Here is a 20,795-nt window from a genome sequence, read left to right as displayed (position 1 = left end):
GCAGTGAATTTCAAACACAGAATCAAACCTTTGATCATGGTGAAGTTAGTAATTACACTTTAGATGGTGTATCAATACACCCAGTCACTACAATGATACAGGCGTCCTTTCTAACTCAGTTAACGGAGAGGAAGGAAACCGCTCAGTGTTTTCACCATGAGGCCAATGGCGACTGCAAAACAGTTAGAGTTTAATGGCTGTGATCATATGAGAAAAACGAGGATGGATCAACAACATTGTAGTTACTCCACAATACTAACCCAATTGACAGAGTGAAAAGAAGGACACCTGTACAGAATAAAAATATTCCAAACATACATTCTGTTTGCAATAAGGCACTAAAGTAAAACTTCAAAAATGTGGCAAAGAAATTAACTTTATGTCCTGAATACAAAGCGTTATGTTTGGGGCAAATCCAACACAACATCACTGAGTACCACTCTTCATAATTTCAAAGATGAGGTGGCTGCATCATGTTATGGGTATGCTTGTCATCGGCAAGGACTAGGGGAGTTTTTTAGGATAAAAATAAACGGAATAGAGCGAAGCACAGACACAATCCCAGAGGAAAACCTGGTTGTCTGCTTCCCAACAGATACGGGGAGTATTCCAAAACATGCAAAAAATATAATGTACAAATATTGTACAATCCAAGTGTGTAAAGTTCTTAGAGAATTACCCACAAAGGTTACCCAGAAAGACTCACAGCTGTAAATCGATGCCAAAGATGATTCTAACATGTACTGACTCAGGGGTGTGAATACTTGTAAAATTAGATATTTCTGTATTTAATTTTCAATACATTTGATAACATTTTTAAAAACCTGTTTTCACTTTTGTCATTATGGGGTATTGTGATGTCATTATGGGGTATTGTGATGTCATTATGGGGTATTGTGATGTCATTATGGGGTATTGTGATGTCATTATGTCAATATGGGGTATTGTGATGTCATTATGGGGTATTGTGATGTCATTATGGGGTATGTAATCCATGTTGAGTTCAGGCTGTAACACAACAACATGTGTAATAAGTCCAGGGGTCTGAATACTTTCTGAAGGAACTGGACAACAGATTGATAGTGAACATCATGTAGATCCGTAGCCAATCAGAAAATAGAACAGTCTCTGTGTCAGATGCCAGATAGTTCCCTAAACGCTACTATACAGGGAACAGGATGTGAATAGACGTGTCCTGTATCTCTCAGTTCCCAGGTAACAGTAATGAATCAGTCACAGCTGCCATCTTTCCAACCGTCCCTCCACCTCTCATCCACGAGGGAACAGTCAAACGGCTGCTTCCCCAGCCGAGCGTTGACGTCGTTATGGACGCCACACAGCCACTGGGAGAGGGCGTGGCGACTACTGGCGTCTGGCTGATTGGTCTTCAGCCTGAGGAAACAGGAAGTGATGTCATCAACACTGTGGTGGAGTCCCTACTCGACTACATTGCAGACGATCTTACAATGCCTGGACAGGTATTTAACAGATCAGCTAACCACATATAATATAGCAATCTGACGCCCGACTGCATAGTGGATGACGTGGCATGCAACCATTGATTGATGCAATGCAACTCCTGGGTATCTAGTTGGGCAGGAAGTGGACCTGTATCTACTGCCAATCATCTGTGACCTTTAACCCACTAGAACCAATTATACAACTCTCAACACCAGCCAACGTAACACACAATAACATAACCTCTAACCCCTGACCTTGTCCGCAGGTCCTCAGCACACTCCTCGCAGGGGAAGACCTTAGAGAAGAGGTTGATGAACTGTCCCATGTCTGTCTGCTGTCTGGGGGAGGGCCGGTCTGGGTAGTAAGCTGCCATGGTGTGCAGGAAGGACCAGGTGTTACGCCCTAACTCTTCCCTGTCCAGCGGACACTCCGGCTGCCGCTCCACATGCTCAGCTGGGGCCGCCTACTCACAAACAGGGATACAGATAGACACACACACACAGGGATACAGATAGACACACACACACAGGGATACAGATAGACACACATTCTGCTTGACTGCGTTGTCTGATGGGCATTACCACATGATGAAACACAGGCAGAGTTAGTAGGCTATCCACACTGACATCAGTCAGGTCTACTAATCTAAATAGATCCTCTATTAGATAATAGTAGAGGCCTGGCAGAGTTAGTAGGCTATCCACACTGACATCAGTCAGGTCTACTAATCTAAATAGATCCTCTATTAGATAATAGTAGAGGCCTGGCAGAGTTAGTAGGCTATCCACACTGACATCAGTCAGGTCTACTAATCTAAATAGATCCTCTATTAGATAATAGTAGAGGCCTGGCAGAGTTAGTAGGCTATCCACACTGACATCAGTCAGGTCTACTAATCTAAATAGATCCTCTACTAGATAATAGTAGAGGCCTGGCAGAGTTAGTAGGCTATCCACACTGACATCAGTCAGGTCTACTAATCTAAATAGATCCTCTACATCAGTAGATAATAGTAGAGGCCTGGCAGAGTTAGTAGGCTATCCACACTGACATCAGTCAGGTCTACTAATCTAAATAGATCCTCTATTAGATAATAGTAGAGGCCTGGCAGAGTTAGTAGGCTATCCACACTGACATCAGTCAGGTCTACTAATCTAAATAGATCCTCTATTAGATAATAGTAGAGGCCTGGCAGAGTTAGTAGGCTATCCACACTGACATCAGTCAGGTCTACTAATCTAAATAGATCCTCTATTAGATAATAGTAGAGGCCTGGCAGAGTTAGTAGGCTATCCACACTGACATCAGTCAGGTCTACTAATCTAAATAGATCCTCTATTAGATAATAGTAGAGGCCTGGCCGAGTCAGAACAAAGTGGCAGCTTACAGAGGTGTCCATGAGGAAACATCTTATCAGCTACATAAACAGTGATAGCTTTATGGTCTGTTGACGTTTGTGTCAAGCAAGTAGCTTTATGGTCGGTTGATGTTTGTCTCAAACAAGTAGCTTTACGGTCGGTTGATGTTTGTCTCAAACAAGTAGCTTTACGGTCGGTTGATGTTTGTCTCAAACAAGTAGCTTTACGGTCGGTTGACGTTTGTGTCAAACAAGTAGCTTTATGGTCGGTTGACGTTTGTCTCAAACAAGTAGCTTTATGGTCGGTTGACGTTTGTCTCAAACAAGTAGCTTTATGGTCGTGTCAAACAATTAGCTTTATGGTCAGTTGATGTTTGTGTCAAACAAGTAGCTTTATGGCCGGTTGACGTTTGTCTCAAACAAGTAGCTTTATGGCCGGTTGACGTTTGTCTCAAACAAGTAGCTTTACGGTAGGTTGACGCTCATAACCTTCAGTCTGAGAGGACAGTCAGTTTCTAAAGGCCAAATCAAAAGAAACGTGTGTTTTTATACACGTGAAGGAGAGTGCAGACGCTGGAATTAGAATGCACGGTAGTGAAACTGGCCGTGCGCGTCAGTACATCATGCGTAGCTCACTTGTGGGTGTGCTGGCAGCATATTGCAGAACAGTCGATTGTGCGTCAAGAATTCAGCATATAGCAAGTTTGTATGAAGGTCTGGTTATTAAATGGGTAAATAGTTTAATGAATTTATGGCCATGGAGGAGGGTGAAAGGATAGCAGATCCAGCTGTCAAAGATCTAGAGAGAAGGCTATTCTGGATAGGGCAGGGACTTCTGGATAGGGCAGGGACTTCTGGATAGGGCAGGGACTTCTGGATAGGGCAGGGACTTCTGGATAGGGCAGGGACTTCTGGATAGGGCAGGGACCTCTGGATAGGGAAGGGACCTCTGGAGGGACCTCTGGATAGGGCAGGGACCTCTGGATAGGGCAGGGACCTCTGGATAGGGCAGGGACCTCTGGATAGGGCAGGGACCTCTGGATAGGGCAGGGACTTCTGAGCTCTTCACCTCAGCACGGGAGCCAATCCGTGTTGCAGATCGTCACCTCCTACATCTAAGAGGGTGCTGTTCCCTGGCAACACCTTGTGCCGAAGACTACACTATGCACAACCAAATACTATTTTAAGAGCCACCCACATTGCAATAAGAGTATTCTTCCATTTACTTAGCTATGTCAACTGCAGATAATTAAATTCACAGTTTCTCTCCCATGGAATAAAAAAATTAAAAATCTTATTTTTTAAAATTCCGTTCGCTCTCCAATTTAGTGAAATCCAATTGGTAGTAGTTCCAGTCTTGTCCCATCGTTGCAACTCCCGTACGGACTCGGGAGGGGCGAAGGTCGAGAGCCATGCTCACCTGTGGCGTTTTCTGGACCTTCATCCACGACTTGAAGTCGGTACAAGCCCTGCACGGCTTTTTCTTCGGTTCTCCGGTCTGCTCCGGGTCCTTACCGGTGCTGTCCTCCGGGGGCCTGCCGGTTATGATGGGGAACCCCTGGATGCCCGCGGTGGATGATCCTCCGGTGGACGCGGCCATGTCCGCTGTGTTACCGTGGGAAGGATCTGTCATCGGACCAGAACCCGCGGCTGAAGGACGCTTCCGTTATAACGCTTTATAACTCCTCCTCCATGTGTTCTATATATGACACCCGGCCTCCATGTTCACCAACTACACGTCTGAATTTATTCTAAACATGTAGGGCAGTAAGTCCACTCGAATAGTGTTCTGTAAACTACTTGATATTTGACCAGGAACTATTTTTCCAGGTATTTAACGTTAGATGTTTTGTTCCCCACCGGAATCAAAAGAGAACGGAACCCTGTAGTTCCGGTTTGTGATGTCATTTTTCTATGCATGCAGTTGAGTCGAACACATTTAAAGTGTATATTTTTCATAGATATTACTACTGGCTGATCAGTTTTGTGTTTGTATGTTAACTTCTTAATTTTTAGTTAAATCTGTAGTTTTTATTTGATTGACAAATGAATGTTGCGGTCTTCTCACTAGTTGCCTAACACAGGAAGCTACCGCTAGTTAGCGAGCTTGCTAGGCTATTGGGGAGTAGCAGTGTTGACACGTTTCAGTCACAGGAGGTTGGTGGCACCTTCATTCGGGAGGGTGGACTCGTGGTAATGGCTGGAGTGGAATGGTATCAAACACATGGTTTCCATTCGCTCCGTTCCAGCCATTATTATGAGCCGTCCTCCACCCAGCAGCCTCCAGTGGTTCCAGTCTGATGTGTGTCTCTCTCCAGACAGTAACCAGACTGATGTAGTGTGTCTCTCTCCAGGCACTAACCAGTCTGATGTAGTGTGTCTCTCTCCAGACAGTAACCAGTCTGATGTAGTGTGTCTCTCTCCAGACAGTAACCAGTCTGATGTAGTGTGTCTCTCTCCAGACAGTAACCAGTCTGATGTAGTGTGTCTCTCTCCAGGAGAGTAACCAGTCTGATGTGTGTCTCTCTCCAGGCACTAACCAGTCTGATGTCAGTCTCTCTCCAGACAGTAACCAGTCTGATGTAGTGTGTGTCTCTCTCCAGGCACTAACCAGTCTGATGTAGTGTCTCTCTCTCCAGGCACTAACCAGTCTGATGTCAGTCTCTCTCCAGACAGTAACCAGTCTGACGTAGTGTGTGTCTCTCTCCAGGCACTAACCAGTCTGATGTAGTGTGTCTGTCTCTCTCCAGGAGAGTAACTAGTCTGATGCTTGTCTCTCTCCAGGCACTAACCAGTCTGATGTAGTGTGTCTGTCTCTCTCCAGGAGAGTAACTAGTCTGATGCTTGTCTCTCTCCAGGCAGTAACCAGTCTGATGCCTGTCTCTCTCCAGGCAGTAACCAGACTGATGTAGTGTCTCTCTCCAGGCAGTAACCAGTCTGATGTGTGTCTCTCTCCAGGCAGTAACCAGTCTGATGTGTGTCTCTCTCCAGGCAGTAACCAGTCTGATGTCTGTCTCTCTCCAGGCAGTAACCAGTCTGATGCCTGTCTCTCTCCAGGCAGTAACCAGACTGATGTAGTGTCTCTCTCCAGGCAGTAACCAGTCTGATGTAGTGTGTGTCTCTCTCCAGGCAGTAACCAGTCTGATGTGTGTCTCTCTCCAGGCAGTAACCAGTCTGATGTGTGTGTCTCTCCAGGCAGTAACCAGTCTGATGTGTGTCTCTCTCCAGGCAGTAACCAGTCTGATGTGTGTCTCTCTCCAGGCAGTAACCAGACTAGAAGTGTAACCTGCCCGCTACGACAACATGGGTATCTTGGAGAAGATAGGAGAGATAGAGAGAGAGATCTCTCGAACACAGAAAAACAAAGGTAAGACAGAGGTGTGCCGAGAGTGGCCGGCTGGGTTGAGTTTGAGTTTATTTTATTTTTACAGGGACAGTGCACATTAATCAACGTTTCAGTATAAGTGCCGGTTTTAGCCAGCCGGCTAATTTTCAACCGCAGTCCCTGGGCAGGTTATTAAAAACAATTACAATACAGACAATCATTGAGCAGTGAGCAACATAGGACAAGCAAGACGTAGCATACAGACAGAGCAACATAGGACAAAAAGCAGCAAGACAAAATTCATAAAAGCAACAAAGTGTTTCCACACCTCACAAGCTACAGACAACAGACAACATGGAGAGCGGCAACACACAGCTAGGGACCATGTTCACAAATCTGATTGACCTTTAGCCATGTCTTCAAGCATTTTGTGAAAGTGTGATATGTGGTGCAGTTGTGTGTCTGATGGCAGTGTATTCCAGACATGGGAAGCTCTCACAGAGAAAAGGGATTTACTAAAGGTGCTTTTCCTTAAGGGAACTGTAGTCACCTCTCATGGCAGACCTTGTGGATCTGTTGCCATATGTTTGGGTTTTCTGTTAAACAAAAGTACTGAGTGGAGGGGGAGCCAGGCCATTAAGGATCACTCTGACACACTGAGTTCTGCCTTCAAGATATGATTTCATCCATCTCAAGGCATCGGGGGGAAAAGGTGAACTTGGACAATTTTAGCTAGCCAGTTCCTCTGTCAGGCCTCGTTAGTGGGGTCTGTCTAACCAGGACATTTCAATCAACTTATGTCACAGTTAGAGTGTGAGCACGAATTAGTGTATTTTTATCATGGATCCCCATTAGCTCAGCTACTCTTCCTGGGGTTTATTATGGTTATTATGGATCCCCATTAGCTCAGCTACTCTTCCTGGGGTTTATTATGGATCCCCATTAGCTCAGCTACTCTTCCTGGGGTTTATTATGGATCCCCATTAGCTCGGCTACTCTTCCTGGGGTTTATTATGGATCCCCATTAGCTCGGCTACTCTTCCTGGGGTTTATTATGGATCCCCATTAGCTCGGCTACTCTTCCTGGGGTTTATTATGGATCCCCATTAGCTCGGCTACTCTTCCTTCCTGGGGTTTATTATGGATCCCCATTAGCTCAGCTACTCTTCCTGGGGTTTATTATGGATCCCCATTAGCTCAGCTACTCTTCCTGGGGTTTATTATGGATCCCCATTAGCTCAGCTACTCTTCCTGGGGTTTATTATGGATCCCCATTAGCTCAGCTACTCTTCCTGGGGTTTATTATGGATCCCCATTAGCTCAGCTACTCTTCCTGGGGTTTATTATGGATCCCCATTAGCTCCCCATTAGCTACTCTTCCTGGGGTTTATTATGGATCCCCATTAGCTCGGCTACTCTTCCTGGGGTTTATTATGGATCCCATTAGCTCGGCTACTCTTCCTGGGGTTTATTATGGATCCCCATTAGCTCAGCTACTCTTCCTGGGGTTTATTATGGATCCCCATTAGCTCAGCTACTCTTCCTGGGGTTTATTATGGATCCCCATTAGCTCAGCTACTCTTCCTGGGGTTTATTATGGATCCCCATTAGCTCAGCTACTCTTCCTGGGGTTTATTATGGATCCCCATTAGCTCAGCTACTCTTCCTGGGGTTTATTATGGATCCCCATTAGCTCAGCTACTCTTCCTGGGGTTTATTATGGATCCCCATTAGCTCGGCTACTCTTCCTGGGGTTTATCCCCATTAGCTCAGCTACTCTTCCTGGGGTTTATTATGGATCCCCATTAGCTCGGCTACTCTTCCTGGGGTTTATTATGGATCCCCATTAGCTCGGCTACTCTTCCTGGGGTTTATTATGGATCCCCATTAGCTCAGGGTTTATTATGGATCCCCATTAGCTCTGCTACTCTTCCTGGGGTTTATTATGGATCCCCATTAGCTCGGCTACTCTTCCTGGGGTTTATTATGGATCCCCATTAGCTCGGCTACTCTCCCTGGGATCCAGCAAAATGAAGGCAGTTACACAATTTTAAAAACATTACAATACATTCATTTCAGAATTCACTACACACTGTGTGTTTGCCCTCAGGCCCCTACTCCACCAGAATTCACTACACACTATGTGTTTGCCCTCAGGCCCCTACTCCACCAGAATTCACTACACACTATGTGTTTGCCCTCAGGCCCCTACTCCACCAGAATTCACTACACACTATGTGTTTGCCCTCAGGCCCCTACTCCACCAGAATTCACTACACACTATGTGTTTGCCCTCAGGCCCCTACTCCACCAGAATTCACTACACACTATGTGTTTGCCCTCAGGCCCCTACTCCACCAGAATTCACTACACACTATGTGTTTGCCCTCAGGCCCCTACTCCACCAGAATTCACTACACACCTCAGGCCCCTACTCCACTACCACATATCTACAACACTAAATACATGTGTGTGTGTCTGTATAGTAGTGAGTATGTGTGTGTATAGTAGTGAGTGTATGTGTGTGTATAGTAGTGAGTGTATGTGTCTGTATAGTAGTGTGTGTATGTGTCTGTATAGTAGTGTGTGTGTGTGTGTGTGTGTGTGTGTGTGTGTCTGTATAGTAGTGTGTGTATGTGTCTGTATAGTAGTGTGTGTGTGTGTCTGTATAGTAGTGTGTGTGTGTGTCTGTATAGTAGTGAGTATGTGTCTGTATAGTAGTGTGTGTATGTGTGTGTATAGTAGTGTGTGTATGTGTCTGTATAGTAGTGTGTGTATGTGTCTGTATAGTAGTGTGTGTATGTGTCTGTATAGTAGTGTGTGTGTGTGTGTCTGTATAGTAGTGTGTGTATGTGTCTGTATAGTAGTGAGTATGTGTCTGTATAGTAGTGAGTATGTGTCTGTATAGTAGTGTGTGTGTGTGTCTGTATAGTAGTGTGTGTGTGTGTCTGTATAGTAGTGTGTGTGTGTGTCTGTATAGTAGTGTGTGTGTGTGTGTGTCTGTATAGTAGTGTGTGTGTGTGTGTGTCTGTATAGTAGTGTGTGTGTGTGTGTCTGTATAGTAGTGTGTGTGTGTGTGTCTGTATAGTAGTGTGTGTCTGTGTGTGTGTGTCTGTATAGTAGTGTGTGTGTGTGTGTCTGTATAGTAGTGTGTGTGTGTGTGTGTCTGTATAGTAGTGTGTGTATGTGTGTGTGTGTGTGTGTCTGTATAGTAGTGTGTGTGTGTGTGTGTCTGTAGTGTGTGTGTGTGTGTGTGTGTGTGTGTGTGTGTGTGTCTGTATAGTAGTGTGTGTGTGTGTGTGTAGTAGTGTGTGTGTGTGTCTGTATAGTAGTGTGTGTGTGTCTGTATAGTAGTGTGTGTGTGTGTCTGTATAGTAGTGTGTGTGTGTGTCTGTATAGTAGTGTGTGTGTGTGTGTGTTTCTGTAGTAGTAGTGTGTGTATAGTGTGTGTGTGTGTGTCTGTATAGTAGTGTGTGTGTGTGTGTGTCTGTATAGTAGTGTGTGTGTGTGTGTCTGTATAGTAGTGTGTGTGTGTGTCTGTGTAGTGTGTGTGTGTGTCTGTATAGTAGTGTGTGTGTGTGTCTGTATAGTAGTGTGTGTATGTGTGTGTGTGTATAGTAGTGTGTCTGTATAGTAGTGTGTGTGTGTGTGTGTCTGTATAGTAGTGTGTGTGTGTGTCTGTATAGTGTGTGTGTGTGTGTGTCTGTATAGTGTGTGTGTGTGTGTGTGTCTGTGTGTGTGTGTGTGTGTCTGTATAGTAGTGTGTGTGTGTGTGTGTATGTGTCTGTGTGTGTGTGTGTGTGTGTGTGTGTGTGTGTGTGTAGTGTGTGTGTGTGTGTGTGTGTGTATAGTAGTGTGTGTCTGTGTGTGTGTGTGTGTCTGTATAGTAGTGTGTGTGTCTGTATAGTAGTGTGTGTGTGTGTGTGTATAGTAGTGTGTGTGTGTGTAGTATAGTGTGTGTGTGTAGTGTGTGTGTGTGTGTAGTGTGTGTGTATAGTGTGTGTGTGTCTGTAGTGTGTGTGTATGTGTCTGTATAGTGTGTGTGTATGTAGTGTGTGTATGTGTCTGTATAGTAGTGTGTATGTGTGTGTGTGTGTGTGTAGTCTGTATAGTAGTGTGTGTGTGTGTGTGTGTCTGTATAGTAGTGTGTGTGTGTGTGTGTGTGTGTGTGTGTGTGTGTAGTGTGTGTGTGTGTGTGTGTGTGTGTGTGTGTGTGTGTGTGTGTGTGTGTGTGTGTCTTCACCTGGACCATTACAGTAGTGAGTTCTTGTGCAGCTTGTTGTACTCCAGACGGAGTACCATCTGGGCCTGCTGAAGGCTAAGTCCCAGTATTTCCCCCTGTGTGTGTAGCCACGGAGTACCATCTGGGCCTGCTGAAGGCTAAGCTAGCTAAGTCCCAGTATTTTACCCCCTGTGTGTGTAGCCACGGAGTACCATCTGGGCCTGCTGAAGGCTAAGCTAGCTAAGTCCCAGTATTTTACCCCTGTGTGTGTAGCCACGGAGTACCATCTGGGCCTGCTGAAGGCTAAGCTAGCTAAGTCCCAGTATTTTACCCCTGTGTGTGTAGCCACGGAGTACCATCTGGGCCTGCTGAAGGCTAAGCTAGCTAAGTCCCAGTATTTTACCCCTGTGTGTAGCCACGGAGTACCATCTGGGCCTGCTGAAGGCTAAGTCTCAGTATTTTCCCCTGTGTGTGTAGCCACGGAGTACCATCTGGGCCTGCTGAAGGCTAAGTCTCAGTATCTCCTCCTGTGTGTGTAGCCACGGAGTACCATCTGGGCCTGCTGAAGGCTAAGCTAGCTAAGTCCCAGTATTTCCCCCTGTGTGTGTAGCCACGGAGTACCATCTGGGCCTGCTGAAGGCTAAGTCCCAGTATTTCCCCCTGTGTGTGTAGCCACGGAGTACCATCTGGGCCTGCTGAAGGCTAAGCTAGCGAAGTACCGCGCCCAGCTGCTGGAACCGTCCAAGTCTGCAGGAGCCAAAGGAGAGGGCTTCGATGTCATGAAATCTGGAGACGCACGTGTTGCACTGATTGGCTTCCCCTCCGTCGGAAAGGTCAGACAGGAAACAGACTGAGCACGCTTACAACGTGTCCTCTAGTCCTGTGTGTTAACTCATGTCTCTGTCTTCTAGTCCTGTGTTAACTCATGTCTCTGTCTCTGTCTCTGTCCTGTCCTGTGTTAACTCATGTCTCTGTCTTCTAGTCCTCTAGTCCTGTGTTAACTCATGTCTCTGTCCTCTAGTCCTGTGTTAACTCATGTCTCTGTCTTCTAGTCCTGTGTGTTAACTCATGTCTCTGTCTCTGTCCTCTAGTCCTGTGTTAACTCATGTCTCTGTCTTCTAGTCCTGTGTTAACTCATGTCTCTGTCTTCTAGTCCACCTTCCTCAGTCTGATGACAGCAACAGCCAGTGAAGCAGCTTCCTATGAGTTCACCACCCTGACCTGTATCCCTGGAGTTATAGAGGTACATCCACCCCAAACCACACCTCATATACCACACCATACACCATACCACACCTCATACACACACCACACACATACCCCCACACCACACCCATACCTCATACACCATACCACACACACATACCACACCTCATACACACACACCATACTACACACACCATACCATACCACACACACCATACCACACCACACCATACACACATACCACACACATACCACACACCACACCACCACACATACCACACACCACCACACCACACCACCTCATACACCATACCACACACACCTCATACACCACACCACGCACACCATACCACACACACCCACACCACACACCACCACACCTCACACCACCACCACACACCACACCACACACACCATACCACACACACCATACCATACACCACCACACACCACACACCCACCCACACCCATACCACACCCACACACCACACCACCACACACCACCACCACACCACCCATACCACACCACCACACCCCAAACCACACCACACACCACCATACACACACCATACCACCATACCCACACCACACCATACCCCATACACACATACCACACCATACCACACACACATACCACACACACCATACACCATACACCACACACACCCATACCACACACCACACACACCACCCACACCACACCACACACCCCATACCATACACACCATACCACACCTCATACACCATACCACACACCATACCACACACCACACCACACACCACACCTCATACACACACACACCCCATACACCACACCATACACACACCACACCACACACCCCACACACCACCACACACCCATACCACACACCATACCACACCCCACACACCATACCACACACACCCCATACACCATACACCACACACACCATACCACACACACCATACCACACACACCATATACCACACACACACATACCTCATACACCATACCACACCCCACACACCATACCATACCACACACCCCATACACCATACCACACCCCACACACCATACCACACACACCATACCATACCACACACACCATATACCATACCATACCTCATACACCATACCACACACACCATACCACACCTCATACACAATACCACACACACCATACTACACACACCATACCATACCACACACACCATATACCACACCACACACCATACCCCACACACCATACCACAAACCCCACACACATACCCACACCACACACCATACCACCACACCCACACCCATACCACCACACCCATACACCACACACCATACCACCACCATCCATACCATACCTCACCACACACACACATACCACACCTCACACCACACCACGCACACCATACCACACACCCATACCACACACCACACCACATACACACCATACCACACACCCATACCACACACACCATATACCATACACACCATACACCACCACACACCACGCACACCATACCACACACCACCACACACACCACACACCACACCACCCCCATACCATACCACACACACCATACCACACACACCACACACCATACCACCACACCATACCACATATACCACACACTCCACACCATACCAACCACACCACACACACCATACCATACCCCACACACCATACCACACACACCACACCCCATACACCACACCATACCACCACACCACATACCATACCACACCATACCTCATACATCATACCCCATACCATACCTCATACACCATACCCCATACCACACCTCATACACCATACCATATACCACACCTCATACACCATACCATATACCACACCTCATACACCATACCACATACCACACCATACCACACACTATACCACACACCCCACACCATACCAACCACACCACATGCACCATACCACATACACCACACGCCATACCACACACCATACCATACACCACACCCCATACCACACACCATACCACACACCATACCATATACCATCCAGCTGACAGTAGTGTATATTAACCCATCCTGTTGTCCTGCAGTATAATGGAGCCAACATCCAGCTGACAGTAGTGTATAATGACCCATCCTGCAGTATAATGGAGCCAACATCCAGCTGACAGTAGTGTATAATAACCCCATCCTGTTGTCCTGCAGTATAATGGAGCCAACATCCAGCTGACAGTAGTGTATAATAACCCATCCTGCAGTATAATGGAGCCAACATCCAGCTGACAGTAGTGTATAATGACCCATCCTGCAGTATAATGGAGCCAACATCCAGCTGACAGTAGTGTATAATGACCCATCCTGCAGTATAATGGAGCCAATATCCAGCTGACAGTAGTGTATAATAACCCCATCCTGCAGTATAATGGAGCCAACATCCAGCTGACAGGAGTGTATAATGACCCATCCTGTTGTCCTGCAGTATAATGGAGCCAACATCCAGCTGACAGTAGTGTATAATGACCCATCCTGCAGTATAATGGAGCCAACATCCAGCTGACAGTAGTGTATAATGACCCATCCTGCAGTATAATGGAGCCAACATCCAGCTGACAGTAGTGTATAATGACCCATCCTGCAGTATAATGGAGCCAACATCCAGCTGACAGTAGTGTATAATAACCCATCCTGTTGTCCAGCAGTATAATGGAGCCAACATCCAGCTGACAGTAGTGTATAATGACCCATCCTGCAGTATAATGGAATCAACATCCAGCTGACAGTAGTGTATAAAGACCCATCCTGTTGTCCTGCAGTATAATGGAGCCAACATCCAGCTGACAGTAGTGTATAATGACCCATCCTGCAGTATAATGGAGCCAACATCCAGCTGACAGTAGTGTATAAAGACCCATCCTGTTGTCCTGCAGTATAATGGAGCCAACATCCAGCTGACAGTAGTGTATAATAACCCATCCTGTTGTCCTGCAGTATAATGGAGCCAACATCCAGCTGACAGTAGTGTATAATGACCCATCCTGCAGTATAATGGAGCCAACATCCAGCTGACAGTAGTGTATAATCCCATCCTGCAGTATAATGGAGCCAACATCCAGCTGACAGTAGTGTATAATAACCCATCCTGTTGTCCTGCAGTATAATGGAGCCAACATCCAGCTGACAGTAGTGTATAATGACCCATTCCTGCAGTATAATGGAGCCAACATCCAGCTGACAGTAGTGTATAATGACCCATCCTGTTGTCCTGCAGTATAATGGAGCCGACATCCAGCTGACAGTAGTGTATAATAACCCATCCTGCAGTATAATGGAGCCAACATCCAGCTGACAGTAGTGTATAATAACCCATCCTGCAGTATAATGGAGCTAACATCCAGCTGACAGTAGTGTATAATAACCCATCCTGTTGTCCTGCAGTATAATGGAGCCAACATCCAGCTGACAGTAGTGTATAATCACCCATCCTGTTGTCCTGCAGTATAATCGAGCCAACATCCAGCTGACAGTAGTGTATAATAACCCATCCTGCAGTATAATGGAGCCAACATCCAGCTGACAGTAGTGTATAATAACCCCATCCTGCAGTATAATGGAACCAACATCCAGCTGACAGTAGTGTATAATGACCCATCCTGCAGTATAATGGAGCCAACATCCAGCTGACAGTAGTGTATAATAACCCATCCTGTTGTCCTGCAGTATAATGGAGCCAACATCCAGCTGACAGTAGTGTATAATAACCCATCCTGTTGTCCTGCAGTATAATGGAGCCAACATCCAGCTGACAGTAGTGTATAATGACCCATCCTGCAGTATAATGGAGCCAACATCCAGCTGACAGTAGTGTATAAAGACCCATCCTGTTGTCCTGCAGTATAATGGAGCCAACATCCAGCTGACAGTAGTGTATAATGACCCATCCTGCAGTATAATGGAGCCAACATCCAGCTGACAGTAGTGTATAATAACCCATCCTGTTGTCCTGCAGTATAATGGCCAACATCCAGCTGACAGTAGTGTATAATAACCAACATCCAGCTGACAGTAGTGTATAATAACCCATCCTGCAGTATAATGGAGCCAACATCCAGCTGACAGTAGTGTATAATAACCCATCCTGTTGTCCTGCAGTATAATGGAGCCAACATCCAGCTGACAGTAGTGTATAATAACCCATCCTGTTGTCCTGCAGTATAATGGAGCCAACATCCAGCTGACAGTAGTGTATAATACCCATCCTGCATAATGGAGCCCAGCTGACAGTATAATGGAGCCAACATCCAGCTGACAGTAGTGTATAATAACCCATCCTGCAGTATAATGGAGCCAACATCCAGCTGACAGTAGTGTATAATAACCCATCCTGTTGTCCTGCAGTATAATGGAGCCAACATCCAGCTGACAGTAGTGTATAATAACCCATCCTGTTGTCCTGCAGTATAATGGAGCCAACATCCAGCTGACAGTAGTGTATAATCACCCATCCTGTTGTCCTGCAGTATAATGGAGCCAACATCCAGCTGACAGTAGTGTATAATGACCCATCCTGCAGTATAATGGAGCCAACATCCAGCTGACAGTAGTGTATAATGACCCATCCTGTTGTCCTGCAGTATAATGGAGCCAACATCCAGCTGACAGTAGTGTATAATAACCCATCCTGCAGTATAATGGAGCCAACATCCAGCTGACAGTAGTGTATAATAACCCATCCTGCAGTATAATGGAGCCAACATCCAGCTGACAGTAGTGTATAATAACCCATCCTGTTGTCCTGCAGTATAATGGAGCCAACATCCAGCTGACAGTAGTGTATAATCACCCATCCTGTTGTCCTGCAGTATAATGGAGCCAACATCCAGCTGACAGTAGTGTATAATAACCCATCCTGCAGTATAATGGAGCCAACATCCAGCTGACAGTAGTGTATAATAACCCATCCTGCAGTATAATGGAGCCAACATCCAGCTGACAGTAGTGTATAATGACCCATCCTGCAGTATAATGGAGCCAACATCCAGCTGACAGTAGTGTATAATAACCCATCCTGTTGTCCTGCAGTATAATGGAGCCAACATCCAGCTGACAGTAGTGTATAATAACCCATCCTGTTGTCCTGCAGTATAATGGAGCCAACATCCAGCTGACAGTAGTGTAGTGTATAATAACCCATCCTGCAGTATAATGGAGCCAACATCCAGCTGACAGTAGTGTATAATAACCCATCCTGTTGTCCTGCAGTATAATGGAGCCAACATCCAGCTGACAGTAGTGTATAATAACCCATCCTGCAGTATAATGGAGCCAACATCCAGCTGACAGTAGTGTATAATAACCCATCCTGCAGTATAATGGAGCCAACATCCAGCTGACAGTAGTGTATAATAACCCATCCTGTTGTCCTGCAGTATAATGGAGCCAACATCCAGCTGACAGTAGTGTATAATAACCCATCCTGTTGTCCTGCAGTATAATGGAGCCAACATCCAGCTGACAGTAGTGTATAATCACCCATCCTGTTGTCCTGCAGTATAATGGAGCCAACATCCAGCTGACAGTAGTGTATAATAACCCATCCTGCAGTATAATGGAGCCAACATCCAGCTGACAGTAGTGTATAATAACCCATCCTGTTGTCCTGCAGTATAATGGAGCCAACATCCAGCTGACAGTAGTGTATAATAACCCATCCTGTTGTCCTGCAGTATAATGGAGCCAACATCCAGCTGACAGTAGTGTATAATCACCCATCCTGCAGTATAATGGAGCCAACATCCAGCTGACAGTAGTGTATAATAACCCATCCTGCAGTATAATGGAGCCAACATCCAGCTGACAGTAGTGTATAATAACCCATCCTGTTGTCCTGCAGTATAATGGAGCCAACATCCAGCTGACAGTAGTGTATAATAACCCATCCTGTTGTCCTGCAGTATAATGGAGCCAACATCCAGCTGACAGTAGTGTATAATAACCCATCCTGTTGTCCTGCAGTATAATGGAGCCAACATCCAGCTGACAGTAGTGTATAATAACCCATCCTGCAGTATAATGGAGCCAACATCCAGCTGACAGTAGTGTATAATAACCCATCCTGCAGTATAATGGAGCCAACATCCAGCTGACAGTAGTGTATAATGACCCATCCTGTTGTCCTGCAGTATAATGGAGCCAACATCCAGCTGACAGTAGTGTATAATAACCCATCCTGCAGTATAATGGAGCCAACATCCAGCTGACAGTAGTGTATAATGACCCATCCTGCAGTATAATGGAGCCAACATCCAGCTGACAGTAGTGTATAATGACCCATCCTGTTGTCCTGCAGTATAATGGAGCCAACATCCAGCTGACAGTAGTGTATAATAACCCATCCTGCAGTATAATGGAGCCAACATCCAGCTGACAGTAGTGTATAATAACCCATCCTGCAGTATAATGGAGCCAACATCCAGCTGACAGTAGTGTATAATGACCCATCCTGCAGTATAATGGAGCCAACATCCAGCTGACAGTAGTGTATAATGACCCATCCTGTTGTCCTGCAGTATAATGGAGCCAACATCCAGCTGACAGTAGTGTATAATAACCCATCCTGCAGTATAATGGAGCCAACATCCAGCTGACAGTAGTGTATAATAACCCATCCTGCAGTATAATGGAGCCAACATCCAGCTGACAGTAGTGTATAATAACCCATCCTGTTGTCCTGCAGTATAATGGAGCCAACATCCAGCTGACAGTAGTGTATAATAACCCATCCTGCAGTATAATGGAGCCAACATCCAGCTGACAGTAGTGTATAATAACCCATCCTGCAGTATAATGGAGCCAACATCCAGCTGACAGTAGTGTATAATGACCCATCCTGCAGTATAATGGAGCCAACATCCAGCTGACAGTAGTGTATAATAACCCATCCTGTTGTCCTGCAGTATAATGGAGCCAACATCCAGCTGACAGTAGTGTATAATCACCCATCCTGTTGTCCTGCAGTATAATTGAGCCAACATCCAGCTGACAGTAGTGTATAATAACCCATCCTGCAGTATAATGGAGCCAACATCCAGCTGACAGTAGTGTATAATAACCCCATCCTGCAGTATAATGGAGCCAACATCCAGCTGACAGTAGTGTATAATGACCCATCCTGCAGTATAATGGAGCCAACATCCAGCTGACAGTAGTGTATAATAACCCATCCTGTTGTCCTGCAGTATAATGGAGCCAACATCCAGCTGACAGTAGTGTATAATAACCCGTCCTGTTGTCCTGCAGTATAATGGAGCCAACATCCAGCTGACAGTAGTGTATAATGACCCATCCTGCAGTATAATGGAGCCAACATCCAGCTGACAGTAGTGTATAAAGACCCATCCTGTTGTCCTGCAGTATAATGGAGCCAACATCCAGCTGACAGTAGTGTATAATGACCCATCCTGCAGTATAATGGAGCCAACATCCAGCTGACAGTAGTGTATAATAACCCATCCTGTTGTCCTGCAGTATAATGGAGCCAACATCCAGCTGACAGTAGTGTATAATCACCCATCCTGCAGTATAATGGAGCCAACATCCAGCTGACAGTAGTGTATAATGACCCATCCTGTTGTCCTGCGGTATAATGGAGCCAACATCCAGCTGACAGTAGTTTATAATAACCCATCCTGTTGTCCTGCAGTATAATGGAGCCAACATCCAGCTGACAGTAGTGTATAATGACCCATCCTGCAGTATAATGGAGCCAACATCCAGCTGACAGTAGTGTATAATAACCCATCCTGCAGTATAATGTATCCAACATCCTGCTGACAGTAGTGTATAATGACCCATCCTGCAGTATAATGGAGCCAACATCCAGCTGACAGTAGTGTATAATAACCCATCCTGTTGTCCTGCAGTATAATGGAGCCAACATCCAGCTGACAGTAGTGTATAATAACCCATCCTGTTGTCCTGCAGTATAATGGAGCCAACATCCAGCTGACAGTAGTGTATAATGACCCATCCTGCAGTATAATGGAGCCAACATCCAGCTGACAGTAGTGTATAATGACCCATCCTGTTGTCCTGCAGTATAATGGAGCCAACATCCAGCTGACAGTAGTGTATAATAACCCATCCTGTTGTCCTGCAGTATAATGGAGCCAACATCCAGCTGACAGTAGTGTATAATAACCCATCCTGCAGTATAATGGAGCCAACATCCAGCTGACAGTAGTGTGTAATAACCCATCCTGTTGTCCTGCAGTATAATGGAGCCAACATCCAGCTGACAGTAGTGTATAATAACCCATCCTGCAGTATAATGGAGCCAACATCCAGCTGACAGTAGTGTATAATAACCCCATCCTGCAGTATAATGGAGCCAACATCCAGCTGACAGTAGTGTATAATAACCCATCCTGCAGTATAATGGAGCCAACATCCAGCTGACAGTAGTGTATAATAACCCATCCTGTTGTCCTGCAGTATAATGGAGCCAACATCCAGCTGACAGTAGTGTATAATCACCCATCCTGTTGTCCTGCAGTATAATGGAGCCAACATCCAGCTGACAGTAGTGTATAATAACCCATCCTGCAGTATAATGGAGCCAACATCCAGCTGACAGTAGTGTATAATAACCCATCCTGCAGTATAATGGAGCCAACATCCAGCTGACAGTAGTGTATAATGACCCATCCTGCAGTATAATGGAGCCAACATCCAGCTGACAGTAGTGTATAATAACCCATCCTGTTGTCCTGCAGTATAATGGAGCCAACATCCAGCTGACAGTAGTGTATAATAACCCATCCTGTTGTCCTGCAGTATAATGGAGCCAACATCCAGCTGACAGTAGTGTATAATGACCCATCCTGCAGTATAATGGAGCCAACATCCAGCTGACAGTAGTGTATAAAGACCCATCCTGTTGTCCTGCAGTATAATGGAGCCAACATCCAGCTGACAGTCGTGTATAATAACCCATCCTGCAGTATAATGGAGCCAACATCCAGCTGACAGTAGTGTATAATAACCCATCCTGTTGTCCTGCAGTATAATGGAGCCAACATCCAGCTGACAGTAGTGTATAATAACCCATCCTGCAGTATAATGGAGCCAACATCCAGCTGACAGTAGTGTATAATAACCCATCCTGTTGTCCTGCAGTATAATGGAGCCAACATCCAGCTGACAGTAGTGTATAATAACCCATCCTGTTGTCCTGCAGTATAATGGAGCCAACATCCAGCTGACAGTAGTGTAT

At 45.9% G+C, this 20,795-nt stretch overlaps 2 protein-coding genes and 1 long non-coding RNA gene across 3 annotated transcripts in view; 1 reads left to right on the top strand and 2 right to left on the bottom strand.

Annotated features, from left to right (window-relative positions):
- Positions 1 to 958: 958 nt before the first annotated feature.
- gfer (growth factor, augmenter of liver regeneration (ERV1 homolog, S. cerevisiae)) lies at positions 959 to 4,672 on the bottom strand. The gene is made up of 3 exons (XM_042315391.1): positions 4,239 to 4,672; positions 1,716 to 1,924; positions 959 to 1,392 (listed from the first exon to the last, which is right to left on the bottom strand). The coding sequence occupies exons 1-3, from the start codon at positions 4,449 to 4,451 to the stop codon at positions 1,230 to 1,232; spliced, it is 585 nt and encodes a 194-aa protein (XP_042171325.1). The 5' UTR covers positions 4,452 to 4,672; the 3' UTR covers positions 959 to 1,229.
- On the bottom strand, positions 3,544 to 4,225 carry LOC121844905. The gene is made up of 2 exons (XR_006082210.1): positions 3,778 to 4,225; positions 3,544 to 3,746 (listed from the first exon to the last, which is right to left on the bottom strand). It is a non-coding gene; the product is annotated as an uncharacterized LOC121844905 (long non-coding RNA).
- The window catches only part of drg2 (developmentally regulated GTP binding protein 2), a gene marked incomplete at its 3' end in the record, with an annotated part of 40,300 nt that continues 24,169 nt past the window's right edge, over positions 4,665 to 20,795 (top strand). The window contains 4 exon segments of the mRNA XM_042315392.1: positions 4,665 to 4,741; positions 6,080 to 6,185; positions 11,038 to 11,198; positions 11,519 to 11,608. Of these exon segments, the coding sequence (XP_042171326.1) occupies positions 6,122 to 6,185; positions 11,038 to 11,198; positions 11,519 to 11,608 (315 nt within the window).

Source organism: Oncorhynchus tshawytscha, unplaced genomic scaffold, assembly GCF_018296145.1.
Source record: "Oncorhynchus tshawytscha isolate Ot180627B unplaced genomic scaffold, Otsh_v2.0 Un_contig_5383_pilon_pilon, whole genome shotgun sequence".
NCBI classification, from domain to species: domain Eukaryota; kingdom Metazoa; phylum Chordata; class Actinopteri; order Salmoniformes; family Salmonidae; genus Oncorhynchus; species Oncorhynchus tshawytscha.
This window is presented reverse-complemented; position numbering and strand designations above follow the sequence as displayed.

What these genes read in the sequence shown, in the direction of transcription:
- gfer (XM_042315391.1), bottom strand. Translation starts at nt 4,451, where the DNA reads ATGACAGATCCTTCCCACGGTAACACAGCGGACATGGCCGCGTCCACC. An exon ending in AGGTCCAGAAAACGCCACAG is followed by an intron (nt 1,925 to 4,238) that starts GTGAGCATGGCT and finishes GTTTGTGAGTAG; the next exon opens with GCGGCCCCAGCTGAGCATGT. An exon ending in GCTGAGGACCTGCGGACAAG is followed by an intron (nt 1,393 to 1,715) that starts GTCAGGGGTTAG and finishes CTGTTTCCTCAG; the next exon opens with GCTGAAGACCAATCAGCCAG.